The 17,529-nt window shown below is 43.6% G+C and overlaps 1 protein-coding gene across 1 annotated transcript; it reads left to right on the top strand.

Moving 5' to 3' along the window:
* Positions 1 to 1,833: 1,833 nt before the first annotated feature.
* TFG (trafficking from ER to golgi regulator) lies at positions 1,834 to 17,411 on the top strand. Its single transcript, XM_065742043.1, has 8 exons — positions 1,834 to 1,913; positions 5,403 to 5,611; positions 8,521 to 8,604; positions 9,293 to 9,439; positions 10,785 to 10,952; positions 12,345 to 12,488; positions 14,384 to 14,473; positions 16,653 to 17,411. Exons 2-8 carry the CDS (start codon positions 5,428 to 5,430, stop codon positions 17,021 to 17,023), a joined length of 1,188 nt encoding a protein of 395 aa, XP_065598115.1. The 5' UTR covers positions 1,834 to 1,913; positions 5,403 to 5,427; the 3' UTR covers positions 17,024 to 17,411.
* The last annotated feature ends 118 nt before the right edge of the window (positions 17,412 to 17,529 follow it).

Below are 17,529 nucleotides of genomic sequence, written 5' to 3'. Positions count from 1 at the left end.
TGGCTACCAGTCACCTCTTCAGGGCAACGAATTCCAAGGAGAAGGAATGACCTTAAGTTGAGCCAAGGGAGGCTCAGGTTGGATATTAGGATAATTTATTCCTGGTAAGGGCGGTGAGGCATTGGCACAGGCTGCCCAGGGAGGTGGTGCAGTCACCATCCCTGGAGATGTTCAAGAGCTGTTCATAAGGCAATGAGGGATGTGGTTAGTGGGCATGGTGGACTGACGGTTGGACTAGATAATTTGAGAAGTCTTCTCCAACCTTCATGACTCTGAGTTGTTTGCAGAGGCGCAGAAGTGACAAAAAGCTGACTACACCCCCGGCATCACCCCGCGCGGCGACAGCAAAGGCTACCAGCTCGGCGCATGCGCGCTGCGGCGGCCAAGGCTACCAGCTCGGCGCATGCGTGCTGCGGCCTCAGGCGGGCCGGTGGTGGCAGCGCGCATGCGGACGCAGCGCGCATGCCCGGCAGCGGCAGCGTTCCGGCCGCCCCTTCTCTCTCCTGCCACGTACGGGCGGCGGCTGTGCGCGGGTTCGGAAAGCGCTGGGGCCTTCACCGGTGGGACCACGCAGGAGTCAGAGTAAGAGGGCGAGCCCACCCGCTTCCTTCCCCCTCACAGCCCCGGGCTCGGCCGCTGCGGGACGGCTGAGGGCGGCGGGAGGGAAGTTGGACCAGGCATTGGGCCGGGGGGCTCCGCGGCCCCTGGTAGAGGGGCTGGGAGACCCCTCGCGTCCCCCCGGCCGCGCCCAGCCGCGGTGGCTGGTGGATGGCTCATGCTAGGAACGAGAGGAGGCCACTAGCCTAAAGAACTGGAGAAGGGCTTTGTCCGTTCTCCTGGGCTTGCGTGCACTCTGCTGCAGCACTGTGATCCTCATGCCTGTGTGTTCCAGATTTCGCAGGCTGAGCTGCAAGAAGAGAGCTGGGAAGCCTGCTTTCATAGGGATGAGAGGATCATACTTTTCCCTGCTGTTTAGCAGACAATTCAAATATAAAATAAAACTCAGATCACAGGTGTTAGAGATTAACCGTGTGTTAGAGAGAGGAAGGTGTGAAGTGGAATACCCTTATCAGCTGAGAGGGAATCATGTTTTCATGGAGTTAGTTTGTATGCTAAATCATTGTCTTGGGGCTCTGAATGATGAACGTGTGTGTAATAAGCGGATGGACTGTGTAAACTTGAGGCAGCTCACCCCACTCTTTTCAGTGGGAAACACAGACTCTTAGGCTGAATTGAGGGCAGATAGTATTTTTAAGTACTGTACAATTCTGACTATATTTCCTTCTGCCCAGTTTGGTGGTTGTGCTTGTGGGAATGTAGTGCTACTGCTCTTTTACTGCTGGTAGGTTGTCCTGGTGCTGCTTCAGAAGGTAATGCTACAGAGGCTCCAGAAATGGATTTCTGGATTTCTGTAGTGCTAAATCAGTCTAAGTTTAACTTAGATTAACCTATAAAACTTCACCTGAGGTTATAAGATGGGGCCCATATAACATGAGCATTTTAAGACCACTGGAGGAGGTAATTGTCCTGGAAAGGAACATGTTGCTGCTATATGCAGTTAAAAAGTATAGAAAAATAAACTCTTCCTCAATTACGAAATGAAAACTCTTCAAGATTTGTTTTAGTTGAACCTCAAACTATGTAGTAGTCAGACAGAAGTGTAAACATGATTGTTATATATGATAAAATAGCATCTTTTGCTAGCTGGGTACATTTGTTAAAATGTTTTAAAGTGGAAGATTAATGTGAAGTGTTTAACTCTGAAGAAGTTTGACAGTGGATAAATATTTTCATTTTTTTCTGATGCAGCTTCCTGTTTTCTGCCAGTGATAGTGCATGGCGGCTTATCCTAACTCTGGCCTGAAGTGAGGTGGGAAATTTGACCAGTAACGAGTATCAGTAAGACAGACAAGGTAAGTTAATATTAAATGTATGTTAATAAAGGCATTGAAAGAAGACCTTTGTATCAGTGCTATTTAGCTTTCTTATGCTAATATTGTTCTGAAAAGCCTTCTGCAAAGAAGCATTTTAAAACCAACTTCTGCTGAAGCAAAGTAGAACTGAAACAGAGTTGATGTTCCTGTAGTCAAGACTTGTTAATGCGTTATACATGTCTTACAGGTACTACCACTATTATGAACTTCATTACTTCATCAGTGTCTCTGCAGCTACTTGCCTTGAGACCAATAGGTCCCTTTTCTCTGCAGTTAGACTGAATTTCTCTGTATCCACCTACCTCCTCTTGCATTTCTTTTAAGATAATGAGTTTTGTTCAGTAGCTGCTTGTCTCTTTGCTGTAGTTTAACAGGCAGCTCAGCACCACACAGTTAACTTACCCTCCAAAGGTGGGAGTGGGGAGAAAATCAGAAAGGTAGAAGTGTGAGAACTCATGGGTTGAGATAAAGATGTTCTGCTATGTAAAGCAAAAGCCACATGCACAACCAAAGCAAAACAAGGAATTAATTTGCTACTTCCTGCTATATTAGCAGCAAGTGCTCAGCTACTTTCAGAAAGGAAGGGCTCATCACATTTAACAGTTTATTGAGAAGACAAACACAATCATTCCAGATGTTCTTCCACGTTACTTTTCTCTTTCTTTCCCCCAGCTTTTATTGCTGGGTCAACTGTCCGAAGCAATCTACTGAAACATTGTGTGCTTTCAATGTTACTCTCATCCTAAATCCAAAACATAGCACTATACCAGCTATTAGGAAGAAAATTTAACTATTCCATCTGAAACCCGGACAGTATTTTCCCTTACTGTATTATCCTCGTGTCACATACTTTGCAGTGTGTCCCAGTTAATTGCTACCACCTTTCCTGTATTTTGATGTATACATACATATCATTTCCTTAGTCTATGAGCCATCCATCTTAAATGTACCTTGAGGCTCCATCTGCTATAACAGTCTTTCAGGGCAAGAGAGTGTATGGTGGTGAATGCTGGAGCCAGTTCTGGCTGTGCTTATCCAGCTCTATCACTGCTGCATTTTGCTCAGGTTCATTAAAATGTATTAATCTTTGTGACTCTTGCCATATTATGTAGTGTATTGTATAGCATATTATGTTGCAGTTAACATCATGCATTTTAATTAATTATCTGTTGTCACCCAACCTGAGATTGGCCTTGAAGTAAACACCAAACATCCCCATCCTTCTGTATTGACCCACTAAGTGCACTCAGGTCCTTGACCAAAAGCAATCCTATGGATGGACTTGCCTTTGTCTGAGGCAGGAATAACCGTGGCTGTCTGGCTCAGGATGGTTTTCATGTATGCTGCAAGGACTTTATCTCCTTACACAGTATGTGAGAGTTTTAACTGAGCAGGGCTGGCTTGATTGGCAGATGCCTTTTGCTAAATTGTGTCCCAGTGTTTGATTGTCCTTGCACCCATTGCTTTTAAAGCAGTTTTTCACAGCCCATTGTATCAGTTTATTTTCCTGATGGCTGGTACAGGATGAGGGTTGTGACATACCCACTCAGTGGTGTGCTCTTTGGCCCAGTTGTCTATGAGGTTGTTTTGGATAGTAATCCTGTTCTCTGGCTCATTTCTTTCTGGGGTGCCATGTTGTCACAAGGCTTGCTTTTTGGGGCCCGGAATAGTGTTTTTGGCAGCCGCACGTGGCACACGATATTTTTCTGGGCACCCAGTGGTTACTTCCACCATTGCAAGCACAAGGCATTTGCTGTGGCCACTTCTATCCTAGCACCCTGCTGTTTTTGATTTTCTTCAGTGGCATGACTCTTGCGTACGTGAACATCTATGTGGCACGCTTATACTACTGTGTTCTCTACTTGGATGGCAATATCTTTCCACAGTGCAGCAGCTCAGATGGGTTTGCCTCTGCACTGTCAGCTGTTTGCTTCCATTGCTGTAACCAGCCCCACAGGGTGTTTGCCACCATCCATGTGTCAGTGTAGAGGTAGAACGCTGGCCACTTTTCTCACTTGGCAATAGCTAAAGCTAGCTGGATGGCCTCACTTCTGTAAATTAATTCAACTTCTTCATCGGTTTCTGTGACCTGCTGCACAGGGCTCCATACAGCTGCCTTCCACCTCTGATGCTTTCCTATGCTAAGACATCAGTGAACAGGACGTGCTGCTTCTTGTGAGGCTTATCATCTTGTTTTGCATGGTTCCTTCTATAGGACTTCAGCTCAGATCATGGGTTTCAACAGTTTGAAGGTATATCCATTGCAGCCTTCACCGTGTCCTTTTTGACCAGACCATAAGATTTAAAGGTGAAGTGAACTTGTACCATCCCTGTTCTCTAGCCAGGGCTTGTCCATAAGGTAGTGTGCCTGCTGTCTAATGTACATATCCGTGGCCATGGGTGTACTTACGCAGACTTCTGCATGGCCATAGATGCCTGGAGGTCTGCTTGCTCCAGAGTGGACTTCTCCAAGGCCATGGACACTTTGGGGTACACATTCTCCTGTGCAGACTCATCCACAGATCACAGTCTCTCTGTCTTGAGTTTAGCATGAAGTTGTAGCCTGTCCAGTACAGCAGCACAGGGACAACAGTGATGCCCTGGCTGTCTGCCAGTCCAGGTTCATGATCGTGGTTGTTTCCAGAATGTTCCCAGATACAGCAAAGCAAGATAAGTAAACCAGACATCAGAAGCAAAAGCCATTAACAAGTGCTGGGCTTTGAAATACAGTAAGATAAATAAGCCCTGTGAAAAGTGCAGGAATCTGTCAGTTAACATCTCAATAGCTGTAACATGTATAAATGTGGTCTAATGCACTCATCTGTCATGGAAACCTTTGTTCCCCTGGTTGGATTCCAAAAAGACTGTAGTAGTTTAACCATGACAGGCAGTTAAGTACCACACAGCTACTTGCTTACCCTTCCCAAGTGGGCTCGGGGGACAGAATCAGAAAGGTAAAAGTGTGAAACCTCATAGGCTGTGATAAAGACAGATAAAGTCATGTGCAAAGCAAACAAGGAATTAATTCATTACTTCCCATCATCAGGCAGATGAATGTTCAATATTCTAATGGCTAAGCTAACCTAACCACAGGGGAGCTGGGCTCATTGCTTGTAGAGGTTTCTTGGAAAGACAAATGCCTTCCCTCTAAACATACCCCTTTCCTTACTCAGCCTTATTGCTGAGCACCTTGTAGTGTGGGACATATGTCCCTTTGGCCAAGTTGGGTCAGCTGTCCTGGCTGTGTCCCCTCCAGCTACTTGTGCTTTGTCCATGAGCTCAGTAAACGTGCAATCTACTTCACTGCTCGAGAATCTGGTGCGTTGTAGAATGTGTCGGAGAGAGCTATTCTAGATGGTTCTAGAAATTTTCAGAATATAGAAAGCTTCAGAACTGTTATCAGACGTGTTTAAGTTGTGAGCAGTTTAGTTCTCTAAAGTATGTTTTCAATGTTTTTATTGCTAACAGGTCTGTAGGCGACAAGGAATCCACCATGAATGGGCAGCTGGATTTAAGTGGGAAGCTGATAATAAAAGCTCAGCTCGGTGAAGATATTAGGAGAATTCCTATCCATAATGAGGATATCACCTATGACGAGTTAGTGCTAATGATGCAAAGAGTTTTTAGAGGAAAACTTCTGAGCAACGATGAAGTCACGATAAAATATAAAGATGAAGGTAAGGCTTAATTGCTACTGTTGCAGTTTAATTACTGCTGTTGCTCTGATATCATTTATCCAGAAATCGCGGCGGACAGAAACTGTGAAACTAAAAGAATATCAGTGTGGAAGAGAGGGCAGAGGGGATGGTATTCATTATGTAAATATGGAACTCTGCATGGAGTAAAAGAATCTGAAGTCCCTTAGATTAAAGACTACAATAATCATGTATACAGTAAATGTGCTACTTTGTTGCAGTATTTAGGTTCGTTCGTTCTTAATGGCATTAGTGCTGTGTGGAGGTTGAAAAATAACCTTTATTCATGCATCTATACAAGCAACTGCACTTTGAACAACTCTGAGACAGTTTCTCAGATTTATAAAGGTTTGAGAGACTACTTCTCATCAAAAATGATACAGTCTCTTCTCACTGGTGACAGGATGAGGGGAAACGGCCTTAAGTTGCGCCAGGGTAAGTTTAGGTTGGATATCAGGAAACATTTCTTTATAGAAAGGGTTGTTAACTCTGGAATAGGCTCCCCAGGGAGATGGTTGGGTCACCATCCCTGGATGTGTTTAGAAACCATTTGGATGTGGTGCTCATGGACATGATTCATCTGGGGGTCATTGGTTAGGGTAGTATGGTTAGGTCGTGGTTAAACTCGATGATCTTTGAGGTCTTTTCCAACCTGAGTGATTCTGTAATTCTATGATATGCAGTTGAGAGCTGTTTTTTGGGGTCTTGACCTCTAGTAGGAGAAAGCTATGTAGATTTACAGTAGTTTTGTTTTTTTGTCTCATGACATATTATTTTTCTTTTCTGGAATGAGAATGGTAAAAGAAAGTGAGTGAATGCTTTTTTGTTAGGTTGGAGCATCTTGTCCCTTTTTAGCATTCTTCCCTGTTCTTGAGCTATAATTTTCTGGTTTTATGAATGTCTTTGTCTTTTTTTTTCCATTTTGAAAAAATAATCGTGTTAGTGGAGCCCTGTAATTGCAGTTTCATTCTTTAGCTGTCCATGACAGCCTAGAACACCTCCTACTGTTAGTTTTAGCTTATTCTGCCTCAGAATATATATACTACTTCTCCACTGTGATGTAGAATTTATGTGCTTATGTGTTCACTGAGTGAAGAGGAATCATCTAGGGACACATGTGTAGGTCACTCTGAAAGTAATGCCTCCTATTTATTTCTGTGAAAACTTAAACAGATACAAAGAGCACAATAACACTATTTGATAGAGCAAATTCTTAGCTACGTAACATTATTTTTCAACATAGTCAACACCATTAACTACACATTTTTGCCGGCAATGAACAGGAGTTTGCATGCTGCACTTGAAAGCGTCTGCACAAGAGGAGGTAATCTGCTGTTGTCACTGCTGAAACACCTCCACACTGCCTCACTGTGCACATATCTACTGTTTGGTCTCCAGAAATTTTCAGAAAATGTCAGTGAATGTCAGTGGGTGCCATTTTTTTCTGCATGGAGGAATTTCATGACACACCTCTGCTTCTTTCTGCACTTCTGTGTCAGACACCATTCTGTCAGACTGCCCCTCTGCTGCCATCTGTCACACGGCGACAGCACGGAAGGGAATATTGGTGGGAAAGTGGACTCTTTCTGGCATCCCACCAGCATCCACCTCTGATGTGGGCCCGTGTAATAAAATAGGAGGCATTACTTTCGGAGCATCCCTCGTAAAACATACAGTTAAAGTACATAAGTAACAAAACATTTTGATTTTTTAATATTTTTGTTTAAACATAAAAAAATGTGAGCAGCAAAACAAAACTAGTGGGCTGTTGACATTGTGACCACTGTGAAACCGATGTGTCAGTTTGGTTCAGTGGTGGTGGCTTCAGTTCTTAGTGAGTTCTCAAAGTGTTCATCAGATATTTTTGATGAAGTTTTATTTTTCCTGTGCTATTTCCTTTAAAACAGTTGTTCACAAACTGCTAAAAAGCAGCAGCATGAATAAGAGTCACTGAAGTGAGTGGCCTTTCCCTATGCGAAGGTGGGGCTTATGAAAGTCCCACTGAGGGATCTGATGGTGTGGGGAGGGTGCGGCTGCAGGCGGGATGAGCCGGGCCATGGGTGGGACGTGGCTGCTGTAGATCATGATTGCTGCTAAAAACATTTAATTAACGTCAGAGGAAGGTGCAGTGTTTAAAGGAAGGGTTAATGGGACTGAGTTCAGTTTGTTTGCTGAGTTCAGTTTGTTTTCAGCAGTATTTTCGCCTTTGTTTCAGCTAGGATAAGGTCATTGTTTAAGTCTGCTTCAATCATGAGAAGGATTGAGATTGCCTCAATCATGGGAAGGTCCATCTGCTTCAGTTTTCCATACCCTCCAAACCTAGACGAGCAGAGCATGTGTCTTCTGAAGCTGTCTTCTGTCTTCTGAAGCTACTCTTCCTTAAATTCTAAAATTCTGCCTTAACATCTGTATGTAATTTTCTTGCACACTGATCCTGGCATTAAAATAGTATGTTTTTGTGTGATGTTGGGCATAAGTCTTAACTTACTGCCTTGTTGTGGTGTTTTTAATAAATGCTTTTTGAGGACTTTCTTTTTCTTGGGAAGAGTCACTCATTCTGTAAATATTACTTTCTACCCAACTTACTGCAGATGCCTTTTAAATCAACGGTATGTGTTTCTGCTCGATGGTAGATCAGGGAATCAGAGCTAAGCTTAGCTTAGTAACCACAGAGCAAAACCTCTGTTTTTTACTTCTACATCTTCAATTTTCTCTTCATACACATAATGGGGCATGGTAAGCGACAGTGTTAATTGGTAACCTTTTCTAGTAGCTTTGGAATCAAGAAGGGAATGTCATCATTTAGAAATAAAGTAAAACCTCTGCCCTAACATGAAGTTCAGTAGTGATTAGGCCTTGCTTTAATCTAATTTATTTCATATTCTTTTCAGATGGAGATCTTATAACAATTTTTGATAGCTCAGATCTTTCCTTTGCAATTCAGTGCAGCAGGATACTCAAACTGACGTTGTTTGGTAAGTATATAAGATGGTTCATGCCTTTTTTTCTTAATGACCTTTATTAAAATTCAGGCAGAGTGGTTTTAAATTAAGATGTGATTTCGGTTGGATGTTAGGAGGATGTTTTTCACTCAGAGGGTGGTGACTCACTTGAACAGGTTGCTCAGAGAAGTTGTGGATGCCCCATCCCTGGAGGCATTCTAGGCAAAGCTGCATGTGGCTCTGGGCAGCCTGATCTAGTGGATGGTCACCCTGCCCTTGGCAGGGGGATTAAAACTGCATGATCTTTGAGGTCCATTTCACCTCAGGCCATTCTATGTTTCTGGGATTTTTGGTTTAGGTCATGTTGGAGGAATGAAATCAGTACATTACAAACAGTGGATGAATATGTGACATCTGTTTTCTCTCTTTCATGTGATATCTGAATTTGGAGAAACTGAAACTGTCTCAGTTTTTGTAAGATGGCTTGCATTAACTGCCATACAAAAACAGAGGGTCAGTTGCTTTGCTGAAATGTTATTTTCCTTGTTATTGTCCACTCTACCCTTTGTGTAGGGGGTTTTCTTCACAGGATGTGTCGCTCCGAACTTCACAAAATGGGATGATTCTGAAGTTGGAAATGTTAGGTTATTGGTTTTTTTTCAACTTGAAACTGAATATCAAAGCATTACAGCCGTAAATGTATCTAATGGTTGTTTTGCAGTTAACGGACAGCCAAGACCCCTAGAATCCAATCAGGTGAAATACCTGCGTCGAGAGCTGATAGAACTTCGCAATAAAGTCAATCGCTTGCTGGACTGTTTAGAGCCACCTGCTGAGCCGGGGGTGTCCACCAACCTGCCTGAAAGTGGTAGGCAGCCTGCCAACGACTTGTTGGGTTTGGTTTCCAGGGTTGAGAGCTGTTCAAGAGTGAAAGATGAGGTCTTGAGTGCTGGTTGTGATCGTTGCTCAATTTGTAATGCTTCAGTTATTTCAGAGGCAGAATCTGCCTTCGGATTACTTGAAGTAAAGCAGTAAGTTAACTTAGAAATAACACCTCCAACTACGATTTTTGTTGTGATGTAAATGCTATAACTAACACTTGTGGGTCGGGACAACTTTTTGACAGGGCTTTCAGCTAAATTAATAGCATGTTGTTGCCAAAGAGGGAAGATCTAGCTCCCAGCTCAGTACTCCCACTGCTTACTTTGGGCTAGCTCTGGTGCTTATCTTGTCACGTTGCTAAGCAGGTTTGAGTCACTAGAACAGTAAGAGGCTAATTCAGCAAAAATTATATCCACTTCTTTTGCCAGGTTAGGAAATTGAATCCAGACATTTTGAGCTCAGACCAGCATCAGAGCTGTCTCAGGGTAAGCAGCACAAGGGTGCAGAATAGGGGTGGGAAAGGATTATGGGGGAGGGGGTGAAATGGGGGAGGAACTCTTATTCTCCCTGTTTTAAGACAGTGACCTCCTAGCTTAGAAGAATTGTGGAGAACAGTGTCCTACGTAAAGAGGCGAACTAGCAGCTCCAGCCTTTCTTTTAAGAAACATATCTTTTGTTACTTTAATGAAAATACCTATAAAGATCCAACCCCTGTTCCTACAGTGTAAGCAATGACTAGTTTCAGCAAAGTAGTGAGGAATATGGGCTATTAACTGTTTGGAAGGAGGTTAGCATGGTGATCATAGAGAGCAAACAGCCAGTTTAAACTCTACCTGTGCTTGTTTGTATCTCAGTGAAAATGGAGCCCCATGGATGATAAGGGGCTTCAGAGGGAATTGGTTCTGCAGGGAGATGAGCTTCATCCATCAGCATGGGGAGGGGAACTGGGGCAGGATGGGACAGAGCAGAACAAGAACTACATTTGATGAAACAGTATAACAAATTGGAAGCTGTCCTGTAAGTGTTCTTAATTTAGGATTCTCTGTTGGCAAATCATACCAGAACAATTTGCTGTAGTGGGAACCTTAGAGTGAAGAGATCTGATATTCTAGTGTCAGTGTATCTTTAACTATGCAGTGAGACCTCTGCTTTTTGTTCATCACATTTTCAGATCCAACATTGATTAATTGCATTATTCTAACATCAACATTCAGCAGCTTGCTTTTTTTTTAAACTGTATTCAGTTTTAAAGTCGATGTAGTACAGTAATAGGTACGTACAACGTTTTTTATAGTTTCTGAGAATTAAAACCAGGGTGTTTTGTTTCATAGATGCTGTGGATGGTAGGGAAGAAAAACCTGCTGCTGCTGACTCTAATGTTAAGCCATCCACTCAAGTTATAGCAGCAAGCATGTCTGCGTTCGATCCGCTAAAGAACCAGGATGAAATCAGCAAGAATGTCATGTCAGCATTTGGCTTGACAGATGATCAGGTGTCAGGTAAGAATATGTCTTATGAAAAAGAAAGCAAAACCTGTTAATAAATGATTACTGAAATCTTGATTTGCAACAGAGCATTTGTTTTTTAGGTGTATTAAGCTTCATTCTGTATTGACTATTCCTTTTCAGAATTCTGAGATGTTTGATGCATTTAAGGTATTGTAAATGGGTTTGCTAAGTTTTGTGTACCAAATGCCAGGTATTGCTGTTGGTTGTAGCTTGATGTTGTAGCTTAGAGTCAAAAATAGTTCAATATTTTTTACTTGAACTCCTTAAAGCTTCACTTAAGTAACTAATGTAGGGTAACTTAATTGTTAACTGCCAGTGATGGAAGAACAGGAGCCACTGCTCAACCTTAAGGACTGATCTTGTGGTTCAGCTTAGGTTCACAGCTTGTGCTCTGCTCCTTGGGTCAGTCAGAATGGTTTGTATAACCCCATCTTTTCTTTTTTGCATTTCAAAAGTAAATAGTGACAGCATTTTTTAATCTTAACAGAGAGGAGTCACCCACTTGTCATAATAATGATTGTTCTTGGAGAACTGCATGATTGTTAGTACCAGTATGACTAGTAGGAGAATGCACAAAGACCTTCATACAGGATCATTTAAGCAGGATATGAGATATCCCATTCCTGTATGTGTAACAGCAGAACTGTAGCTGTAAAGGTAAAATCAGAAGTGGGCAGCTTTTATTCACTTTCTCCCTAGTAAGGATAACGTGAAAATGCAATTATATGCTTGTTGCATGCGTAAGTACAGTTATATTACAATAGTGACTTTGCAGAAAGTCTGATAATCTTGCTTAACTATATGCATGTGTTTGAAAGTAGCTTATCATGTCTTGTACTTGTAAACCTAAGAGCTAGAAAGATTTGGGTTTGTTTCCTTGTTTCTAAGAAACTGTAGTATGCCTTACCTGTTCTCGTGCTTATTTCACAACTTCTCATTAACTTAAATAAAGCCTGAATTCTCTGTCTCCACGCTTTCTCTGGGTGTTGCTCAGTAGTTGGAATACTTTCACAGTTCTCAAACAATTGCTTTCAGACTAATACCTGCCACATCCTGTGTGGGTTTGCAAATCTATGGTGTCCTGTATAGGCTTTCTGTTCACATGCTGTGTGACTGTTGGTAAAACACTTCATTGCCTGGGCCTGCGTGAGCCACAGCAAAACAAGACAGCATTTGAATAATTTCCTGCAGCTTTGCACCTTCGTTCTGGGTGCCGAAGAGGAATGAGGTACATTAGGTGTGTGCTCCGTGCAGATCCAGCAAGCCTTTGGAGCATGTGTGCAGGCTGAATGTCTGAAGCTGCAGCAACGGTGTTGTTATGGAGGGCTTTATCCAGAGAGCGAAAGAGCATGAAATTTGAGCTTTATTTTGTTCTGTCTCCAGGCCCTCCCAGCGCCCCTGCAGAAGAACGATCGGGAACACCAGACAGCATCGCTTCCTCCTCTTCTGCAGCCCACCCCCCTGCTGTGCAGCCCCAGCAGGCGCCTTACCCAGGGACGCAGCCGCAGACGGGGCAGCAGGTGGAAGGTGAGGAATGCCTTCTCTGCTGTCTGACGTGAGCTGTGCTGCGTGAATCTGTGTGCTCTGTACCTATGGCTTCTAATTAGCAGGCCCAAAGTCTACACGCAGCTACGAATTCGCCTGTCCCAGCAGGGTTTTTTTTCCCGCGTGTCATTCAGCATATGAACGGCAGGTGGAGCTGTCGCTCCATTTAAAAGGAGGGCGATGGAACCCGTGGAGTTTCGGTATTCTATTCATGTTTCCTAAGAGCAATAAGTCCTCTAGACACAGCTGTGGCGTGACTTGCTTTGCTGTTTCTACCTCCATACCAATTTATAAAGACGTTTCTGTATTTTGATGCAGAAACAAGTTAAAACCCTCCACTAGTTTCTTTACTGATCTAACAGACGGGTCTAAGAGACATTAGTGATGGTAACCACAGTATCCACAGTCATTTGAAATCCCTTCCTGGTGGTTACCAGTAACACTGTGAGCAGAGTATTTGGGAAACCAGTAGTTAGAGCTGTGTGTGAAAGCTGTTGGTTGAAAGAGAGCATTTTGAAAATGCTTGTTTTCAGCCTTTTTTGCTTACTTCTCTTATACTATTTAAGGTATATGGGTAAGAAGAGTCATCTTTGTGGCTTAAAGCTATAATAATGATCTGATGTTTGATATATATAAAATCTAAAAGTCTTTCTTAAAATCCCGGGATCTTTAAAAATGGCATTACGTATGATATTATTACTGGTTATTAGGTGTTTTTCTTTGTGAATACAAGGGCATTTGACTTCTGTGCAAATGGTACTGAAGGGCTTGCCTTCCCTGATCAGAAGTTTCAAGCGTTCACCAGTGTGACTTTAATCAGTACAACAAAGAAGCATGTGTACTTCAAATTCTCTTCAACCCTTCTGCTCAGTACTCTTTGTCTCACAACGGTTGTATACCAAATAAAGTTTTGAAGGGTTAGTGGGAATGTAAAGCACCTCTGTTTTCAGCTTCAATTAACGCAGACTTAAAAGGAAAGGAGCAGTCCTGCTGAAGTGGCACGTATAGGGATGTGGGAGGACTTGGAGCAGAGCTCCTTTTACTGTCCTAGTGCAGTTCAGACGATACAGTTTGCAGTTCTGTTTATACAGCCTGTTGATCTTTGCAGAATGACTAATGGTACAGTAACACTTTATAGTAATGAAGTCTCCGAGTCTGCTCCAGTTCAGCTAAGCTTTGGTTTGGCAGATAATTAGTTTTGTTCTTTGTGCATGTTATTCAAACGAGAAGTAGCATGAGCAGAAAACCCAAGCAGGACCCATAGTTTAAGTGAAAACAAATATTCTGCCTCTGCTTGCCAAGAAAATGAACCAAGTACATTTAGGAAAAAATCAGCATTGAATTAGAATACGCGACCTTTAGAATGTATGGTTTTATTTCTGTTTTAGGGGCTACACCCCTGGGTCTCTTAGTAAAACCTGGCTTACAGTGAGTCAGATGGTAAGAGATGAAGGAATTGTCCAGAAAACGTGGTCAGAATAAATAATGTGCCACTCTGCTTACAGTACTTTGTGCAGAAGTAGTCCTAAGGACTATTATAAGCAGGCAGGCTGAGGACATGTTTAACTTAACTTCTTGAAGTACCTTAATTTATGTTGTAAGTTCTGCAGAAGTTAGCAAGACATGTAAAGATTCCTGCTCTGTTATGCACCAGTATAATGCTAATTAAGGCATGTGGCTGTTGGTGTCCCTTGAAATAGTGAACTCCGTGTCAAATTAGAAGTTTGTTTTGACTCCAGAATGTCACAGTTCAGAAACTAAGACCTGTAATTTGTGCACGTTATTTCTGCAACTTAAACCATTAAGATGTCATGTGTCCGGTATTTATGATATAACTCAGGTACCAGCCCCCAACCAACTGAATTCTCTGTCCCTAGGTCAGATGTACCAGCAGTACCAGCAGCCAGGTTACCCTGCCCAGCAGCCACAGGCGCAGCCCCAGCAGCAGTACGGCGTGCAGTACCCAGGTAAGCAGCTCCTGCAGGCTGTGCTGTGGCTGGGGGATGTCTCTGTCTGAGATATTCGGGAGCTTTGGTTCCCGAATATGGGACAGCTCAGGGTGCTGAGTATCTCGTTCCCCTGTGCTTCTGAGGGAAACGGGCACAATTCTAAAATGACCTGTTAGCAAATGCTGTCAGTGCGTGTGTTTCTACTAGAGTTGGACTTGTGGTATCTCAGTTCTGCCCGACTGTCAGAAGAACGCACTGGTAGAAAAGTAGGTGAAATCACAGAATCATAGGGGTTGGAAGGGACCTCAGGAGATCATCAAGTCCAGCCTGCCCCTGCCAAAGCAGGTTCCCTACACCAGATAAAAATATAATAAAGCGTTAGCGGCCTTTAGGATTGAGGTCTGCATCATGGCATTCTAGGAAAGAACTGATTCTAGCAGTCACTGATACTCAAATAAAGGTGCTACTGCTTTTGACAGGAGCCTGTGTTAGCACATTAGTGGTTTGTGTGCAAGTATGAAATGCTGGGTTTTGTATGTCCCCAAAATGAACTTCAGAATTTCCATTTATTTATTTCAGCAGAAGCTGATATCTAATAATAAACGATAGTATATATGCTACAGTACAAGGATGAATATATATCTCCAATTGCTTATTGCTTTTAGAAGCAGATAAAAAGCATTTGTCACGTCAAACATAGACTTCCATACTGTTAAGTGCCTCAGGACCACTGCTTTTTCTTTCCCCCCACAATGTATACAGTGGAAGTGCATCAGTTTTGGTGTAGACAAGAACAGTTGCACAGCTTATGAAAAAATTCCTGTGTTTATCTTGGTCCTAGAAAATTTGGAATGGAAGGTTTGTGCCTCATCCCTTGTCCCTGTGCTCTGTGCAAGAGCTGATTTAGTTGCATCTTGAAGGAGTATTTTGTTCTCTGCAGATTTCCCACCCTGCCTTTTGAAATTAGATGTCAGTGACAGACTGCTTCCAGTCCTGTTCCTTCTGCTGAAATTACAGTTCAAGAAGTAGAAAGGTCTATCTGACTTGCTATAGATTCTAAAAAACTAACAAAGGGAAAAAAAAAACACAAGTTTTCATCTATGTACTGATCATTTCCTAGCATGATCTAAACTGTTATTTTACTGCAGAAATTCCTGCAGGATCTAGAGTGCAACATGAGTCCTGCATTCCTGATTCTTAGAATGTCTCCATTAAGAACTAAATGTTGCCAGAAATGATCTGGGACTCCTTATGTTTCCTCAAACTCATTTTGTAATTAACCAGATCTGTCAGAAGCAGTCTCATTGTGAGGGCCTTCTGACAGCCTTACTCAGAAGTGGTTATTCATCTGGTGGTTGCTGTTGTGCCCATGAGGATTACCTCCAAAACCCCCGTCCCCCAGGGCAGGATCCATTCCTGCTCTGCCTGGTAGCTCTGCTAGACAAGAAGATTTGCTCATGGTAGTGAACGTACAGCCTTCCAAGGTTGTCTCATGAGTAAATTTTGATCCCAGTTTCAAGGTGAGTTCAAAATTTACTGCAGTGCATTCTTCGATCCTTACTCTTTCTGTTCAGGGCTGTGCACTTTTAATAACTTGTGTGTCTGGTGTTTAATGCTGACAGGATTCCAGTCAATGGAGAGGTTTCATTGCGAGTAGCTGCAGGTGTGTTTCGTGATGGATAAAAGTAGCTATTTCTGCGTAAAGGGAGTTAATGCTATTTTAAAGTTTTCAAAAAGAGGAATTCCTTTTGGAAGCTGGTTTTATGCAGAAACACCAAGTTGGGACATGTTTTGTTGGAAGTTTTGTACTCAAGTATTCTGTTCTGCACATAAGTCTGCTTATAAAGAACCGAACCACCACAGTGACTTAAAGAGTATAGAGCGCTGTGTTTTCACGACGGTTTGGTTTTGATTTTGTTTGGGGAAGAAGGCTACATTTTTGCCTTGCTTGTCAAGGAAGATTTTTTCCTTTTAATGTGACGTGACAGTAAAGGGCTGTTTGTCTGTCTTTTAAATTCTTTATTGGCTGTGGGAATACCAGGCCGCGTGCTTTCACGTGATGGCAGGAAGACCCGCAGTCCCCTACCTCTGCTTGTCTGTGCTTGTGGCGCTACTTCTGCCGTCACCGCGGTCGCTGCGCTTGTGTGCGTGCCCTCGGTGTCGAGCCATGCCTCACCCCATGCCTCTTCCTCCACAGCCGGCTACAGCCCGCAGCAGGCCGCCTCGCAGCCGGCGCAGCAGTTCCCAGCCTACAGCCAGCAACCGGCCCCAGCCGGCGCCTTCCCGGGGCAGGGCCAGGCCCAGCAGCTGCCGGCGCAGCAGCCGCAGCAGTACCCGGCAGGCAGCTTCCCCCCGCAGCCCTACACCACGCAGGCCTCGCAGCTGGCCCCCTACAGCGGCCCGCCTGGTGCCCAGGCAGCGCCCGGCTCCTTCCAGCCACGGCCCGGCTTCACCCCCCCGCCCGGCAGCACCATGACGCCACCACCCCCTGGGCCCAACCCGTACGCCCGCACCCGGCCGCCGTTTGGGCCGCAGGGCTACGCGCAGCCTGGGCCTGGCTACCGGTAAGGGCTGGGCACCCGCTGCTGCCTGCTGCGGCCTCACAGCCGTCCCCACCGAGATCCGGAGCTGGCCGGAGGAAGAAGAGTCGCCGTAAGTGTTCATTAGTTCAGCGGGGGGAGGGAAGGAGCGACCAAGACGTTCATGCTTTGAATTGTATCCGCTTCCTAGTTTAATTTGGGGCTGGGGTGGTTTGGGAACACTACCTACGTGTCTGTCAAGTGATTGATTGACATCCTAGCTTGCCTCGTTCGAAGGATATTAAAATGCTAGTCAGAAGTTTAGCCCACTAATAACGATTTACTAAATTAGATTAATTTGGAGGTAAAAACTAGATACGATGTATTATAAATTGTAATGCTCACATGGAAAGCTAATAAAAAGAACCCTAAATCTATTATGTGCCGTGTCTTGATTTTAAAATTAGGTAATATGGATCAAGATCACTACGTAACAAAAGCAAGTGTGCATCATGTTCAATGTGCAGACATCTGGGTATTGATAAGCAGTGCTTG

This window comes from Cyrtonyx montezumae, unplaced genomic scaffold (assembly GCF_038088225.1).
Source record: "Cyrtonyx montezumae isolate F1298 unplaced genomic scaffold, pur_monq_1.0 scaffold_3, whole genome shotgun sequence".
NCBI classification, from domain to species: Eukaryota; Metazoa; Chordata; class Aves; order Galliformes; family Odontophoridae; genus Cyrtonyx; species Cyrtonyx montezumae.
This window is presented reverse-complemented; position numbering and strand designations above follow the sequence as displayed.

Bases quoted from the DNA above. Each gene is read 5' to 3' on its own strand.
- TFG (XM_065742043.1), top strand. From the start codon at position 5,428: ATGAATGGGCAGCTGGATTTAAGTGGGAAGCTGATAATAAAAGCTCAG. The intron at 9,440-10,784 runs GTAGGCAGCCTG...TTTGTTTCATAG, and splicing joins CACCAACCTGCCTGAAAGTG to ATGCTGTGGATGGTAGGGAA. The intron at 12,489-14,383 runs GTGAGGAATGCC...CTCTGTCCCTAG, and splicing joins GACGGGGCAGCAGGTGGAAG to GTCAGATGTACCAGCAGTAC.